Source organism: Gavialis gangeticus, unplaced genomic scaffold (genome assembly GCF_001723915.1).
Source record: "Gavialis gangeticus isolate Ggan-Ray unplaced genomic scaffold, GavGan_comp1, whole genome shotgun sequence".
In the NCBI taxonomy this organism is placed as follows: Eukaryota; Metazoa; Chordata; order Crocodylia; family Gavialidae; genus Gavialis; species Gavialis gangeticus.
Genome location: NW_017729000.1, coordinates 16,881,369 through 16,886,610, shown reverse-complemented (window position 1 = coordinate 16,886,610; position 5,242 = coordinate 16,881,369). Strand labels below are relative to the sequence as shown.

General features: G+C 46.4%; 1 protein-coding gene across 2 annotated transcripts in view; it reads right to left on the bottom strand.

The window, feature by feature from the left end:
* Positions 1–5,242, bottom strand: part of ARHGAP26 (Rho GTPase activating protein 26) — a 456,593-nt gene that overhangs the window by 344,549 nt on the left and 106,802 nt on the right. For both annotated transcript variants that reach the window (XM_019506355.1, XM_019506356.1), the window contains exons 2-3: positions 3,211–3,306; positions 1,601–1,662 (exon numbers count right to left, since the gene is read on the bottom strand). In XM_019506355.1, the coding sequence (XP_019361900.1) occupies positions 1,601–1,662; positions 3,211–3,306 (158 nt within the window). The remainder of the gene's footprint in view (positions 1–1,600; positions 1,663–3,210; positions 3,307–5,242) is intronic.

Sequence of the window (5,242 nt, the reverse complement as noted above, 5' to 3'; positions counted from 1 at the left end):
ATAATGGCCCTTGCTCATGAGTCATGATATTTACCCTTCCCCAGAGCTGGCTGCCTCTTCCCCCAGTGACTGCTTCAAGCTCTTTCAACAATCCAGCTTCCGACGGCTATGTGCAACAGGGCCTTGCAAAGCATCTCTCTGGCCTTAAAAGGGCCAGCCAGTATCCAGTTACATACATCCTGGCAATGGACATTTAGCCAGTCTCCTTTTCAGTAATGTTATCCCCATGAAATGATCAATATTGCAGGAGACCAGAGGGTTGAAAGGACGACTAAACACTCAACCACAGTCCTCCAGAAAGGTATTTATAACCAAAACACCATCCCAGAGTAAGCTGCTTGGGTATTTCCAAAATTGCAGCATCTTGTTAAGTTTTTCGGTTTTTCCTGTCCATAAATCTAGTTCTCTTCTGTGAAATCGGGGCTTGTCAACAGAACCAGATTGACAGCACTAGGAACGATAGTCTGGTGTGCTGAAAAGATACAGCCCAGACAACCATTTTACCAAATCACAGCCCAGACTACAGGTCTCAAATCCTCTCAGAGGCACATGTTCCATGTCTCCAAAATTTCTGCTCAGGTTGTCAAGGGTACCAGCTGCAGCAGCAGTTTTTTGCTACAGACACCCTGGCAATAAGAACTGGTCTAAAACCCACTGAACCCTGAACACTTTGAGCCACCCAGCATCTCCTCCTCACCTTCAGATCTGTTAGGAAGCCAGAAAGACAAGGGCAATTTGTCCTGGACAACTCCCTTTGTCCTGAGAGCATCAGAGAGTTACTGATTCATGAGCAAATGTGAACATTAAAATTATTTAATAGCCTTTATAAGATCAAGCCAGACTGGCAACAATTCTTCCAGCCACCGGGACATACCTCTTCTCCCTCCCCACCTAACCTCCAACTAGCTGCAATTGCTCTGATGGGGACCAGAGCAGGGACTGCAGGGAGCATACTCAGTCTTAGTCCAAAGCAGCTTCTGCACTCTATGTTGTGTGGGACACCGTACTCAAAATGAAAGCAAAAACAAACCTGAAAAGAAGAATTTAGCCTTTGTTCTCTCAATGTGAAGCCCATTAGATTGAGTCACAATTCACTATGATCTGCTTCTCCCCTCACACTGCCAAGACTCAGTCCCGGAGGATGAATATTCCCATTTTCCCTGGGACACAACCCAGTGATTCTGGCTCCTGAGCTACAGCGGTGGCCTTGGCCAAACCAGGGAGAGGAATATGCGTAAGTACTTTGTGCCCCTCCTCTGTGCAACCAGTCCAGTCTCCCTACACCACACTGGCCAGAAGGAGTCACCACCTTGCCCACAGGAACCCATTATCCACCCTGAGTGGTAACAAAACCTGCCAAGGGAACACTGGTGTTGTCCTGCCAGCCCAACTCCTGACAAGAACCTCTGTTTCCAAACCCAACTCAATACTCCCATCACCTTCTACTCACAACAAAGTTGTGGCCAAAAGACCCACTTTACTCTTCAGCCCTAGTAAGCAGCCATTCTCCCAGCCCAGCGTCACAGTGATCCAGGCTATTCGCCAAGCCCCCTCCAACAGACAGATTTAGCCCAGCTGCTCCAAGCCTCAAAGACCTTACCATGCGCATTCGCTCGTCTTCTAGATTCCGGAGAACAGCAGCAAATTCTTGCAGGGACTTTGCTGAAAGAGACACCAACACAGTCAATACATGACATCCTCCAACTTCTAAGAAGGGATTGCAACACGTCATCAGCAATTACTCTGGCAGAGAGCACAAGAAGCACCGTTCAGGCAGATGAGATCACAGTTACATGCAGGTGGACTCCTCATGTGATCAGCAGGTTGGCTTCCCACTGCTCTCTGGCAGTCAGAGCAAGGGAGTGGATTCTCAATTTTGCTGGAATGTCCTCACTATGAGGTGCCTGAAGATAGGCTTTGGATGAGAGTTATAGTCACCTGTAACAACTACACTCTTGGTGTGGTGTGAAGCAGCACTCAGGGCTTTCTCCACATCTCTATGTCCAGGTTTCAGTCCATTTCTTTTATCCCCCCAGGGATCAACCAATTCAGAATTGCTTCTTTCCTTATATTTTACTGAAGCAAAAAAGGGGGAAAATTTGAATCCTGGACTAACTCAAAGATGCCAATGGTAAAGCTAACATCTGTCTGCGCAAATGTGAGGAGAAACCACATCTGACAGTCTAGTTTTTCCTCACCACACTTTTCCAAATATGAACCACTGGCTTAAGGGCAGCTAGACTTGTACAAACATATTAAAGATTTATTATGTAGCACCTATAGATATGCACTGGATGACTCAAGAGCCCTCTCTCATCTCTAAGTGTTATTGATAGTTAATTATAAAAACAAGCGTGTGGAGGAGATGCTCCAGGCTCCAAAGAGGGAACAACTGGCACAGTGGTCTCAAAGGCCTTCTATGCAGTGGGCAAGTATTTGCCTTCCCTAGATCGAACATAGTCTCTGCGATACAGCTACTGCGCAAGTAATATTTCACTTAACCACTGCATCCGAGTTGTCCCAGGACCTAGACAAAACTGAGGGTTTGGATGAGAAAGTTACCTTGCTAAGAATGGGATAAAAAAAGTTCACTCAACTAAAAAAGAAAAAACAACCCAAGGTGTTAATTAAATCTAATTCAGGTATTTTGGCTCCAGTCTGTGCGAAGACAAGAGCCAAGGCAAACCTAAGGGAAGAGAGAATTGCTAAGAAGGAGAGCTAGTTGGCTGGGGGAAGGCAGCAACAGGATCCGCTTCTTCCTTTAGTACCTGGGCTCACAGTCTGTGAAGTCCTGCCATGCCTCCATCTGCTTCTCTTTGTGCAGACAGCTGTGCCCAGCAGGTCTCTGTCACCTCTGCTCAGTGAGAAGGTTGCAGCCTTCTCTCAAAGAGGATCCCTTTGCTATAGCTGGCCACAGTTTTGTCCCCAGATGCATTGCTTTAGAACGGGAAAGGGCTGGCACCCTAATGACAAGCCCCTTGTCCATGAAATTCATTTTCTCTAGATCTGACAGAGTCCAATTTGGGATTGCTCAAACAGGGACCTGAAAAGGACATCTTTCTGTACACTGGAAAGGAGACAATGATCTGCAAGGAGCATGAGTGCCTTGGGGTGAACCCCCATCGCATGCAGATGCACCCAGAGCTCTGACCAGTTTTCCATAAATGTAGAACAAGATTCCCATGCCTCTTTACCACACACATTACTTACCTATACAGATTTCATCATCGGTTTCTGCATCTCCTATACATCGGAATTTAAACTCATTCAGGGACTCTGCGAACTTCCGTTTTGCCGAAGACAGATCTATAAAGGTGGGGAAAAAACCCAAACAAATATGTATAAATTGATGCAATAGTCAGCCTTGGCCCGGCAGCCTGTGATCCCGTCAGACCTGCCCCAGCCTGCTTGGCTGGAGTTCATGAGTGGTACACACTGCCTACCACCCAGGAAGAGACTCCATCAGTGAAACCCTGGCCCCACCTAGCTCAGCAGGAGTTTCGCTATTGCATTTACTAGGCCCAGGATTTCATCCCCAGGTGCTTCGCTCCTAGGAGATGCTGATAGCAATCTTCCTTCAGAGTCAGCGTTAAGCCAATGCTTCTGCACTGCATTACAGCACACTTAATGGGTCAGGATATTGAAACTCATCACCAAAGATCTCCCACGACTTTCACAGGAGTAAGAAGGTTTGCCCAGCTGTCCTGGCTGATTTCCAGCTGAGTCATTATACTCTACCAGCTTTCAGCTTTAAACTATGGCACAACATTGCTGTTAACAGACATCAAATTTCACCCCAATTTTGACTGATAAGGTCTGCTGGAGGGTTAAACTGTTTAGCAAGCTTTCTATTCCAAGCAAACACTACCTTTGTGATCTTTTTGCAGGAAAGGGGCCATCTCAGAATTTAAATGCACATATTTATTAATTCACAGATCTAAACCCCATCAATTTACCACTTGAAATAGCGTGGTCGATACAGAGCAGGATTTTCATAATGCCCTCAGTGCCTTAGGGCCACACGGTCAAGTGGCTTAGAATGGGCACCCAAGTCAAACATTGGCTTTTAAATCCAATCACCAACTAAATTCCTGGTCTTGCTCACTCCCTTCCCCAGCGACTTTCCCCAACCCCTCAGAATTTAGTGAAGTTCCTTTTTCCGCGGAAAAAGACTCTTCCCTCTGGGAGTTTTGAGAGAGTGACAGAGACAATTAATCCAAGACACTCCTTTCCTGAGGAATAAATGAGCTGAGCTTGCTTTAGACTTAACAAAGGATTTTCTTCGGTGGATGCGAAATGTAGAGTTCAGTCTTCGTTTTATCTGACTTGACCTGTCCTGTTTTTGGCATCACCAGGGGAAGGCAAATTGCTCAGGTTCCTAGAACCTGATTCTGTAAATATTCCAACGTGCCAGTGAAATTACACCCCATGGCGCTTACAGGAACAAGCCTCCTTCGGAGGAAAGAGAACACTAAACACACAAGAGCAAGACGAACATCCTAGGAAAGTGAACACAATCCAGGTTTGGGAAGGCTTCCAGCAGCAGAAAGAAAGGTCAGCAAATCAGTGGGACCTGCCAGATACGACATGAATGGAAGGAAGGACAATCACCGCTTTGTGAATGGCTTTTTACCTTCATAAGGCAACAGAAGTTCCCTGTTTCAGTTGCTTTTTGGGAAAGGAATATTTGCGAGCCACAAAGCCTTCAGAAAAAAAGGCATCTGGGCTCTGTCTTTGGGAGAGGGACAAAGTGCAAAGGGCCTTGTGGAGGCTGTTCTAACGATCAGGACAAATACCCGCGGCCAGACAGCTCAGTTGCCCTAAGGGACGTGGGAATGAAACATTTACACGTTTTAAAAAGATACTCCCGGCTTATGACATTCTTTTCATAAACACTTCTCCGTCTGTTACTGAAAACCCCACCCTTACTCCCCATCTCTATGCAGCTGCTTTGCTTTTCACACTATCCCATGCCACACACAACCAAACTAAAATGATCAGCACATTTGGGCATACACTTCTTCACAACACCTCCTAAAGGTCAAGAATTCCCCTGTGAAACCCATGCCTACTTGTCTGAAGGCAAGTTACTGCTGGATAGATCACGGGCAAAAACCACAAAGTACCAACCACCTAGGTAATTCCAGCCAACCCCAGTCTCCCCTCTCCCCTCCAATACGGGCACCCCCCCCCAACCTCCTCAAACACCTATATGTACCCTATTCAAGATTTAACTTCTTTG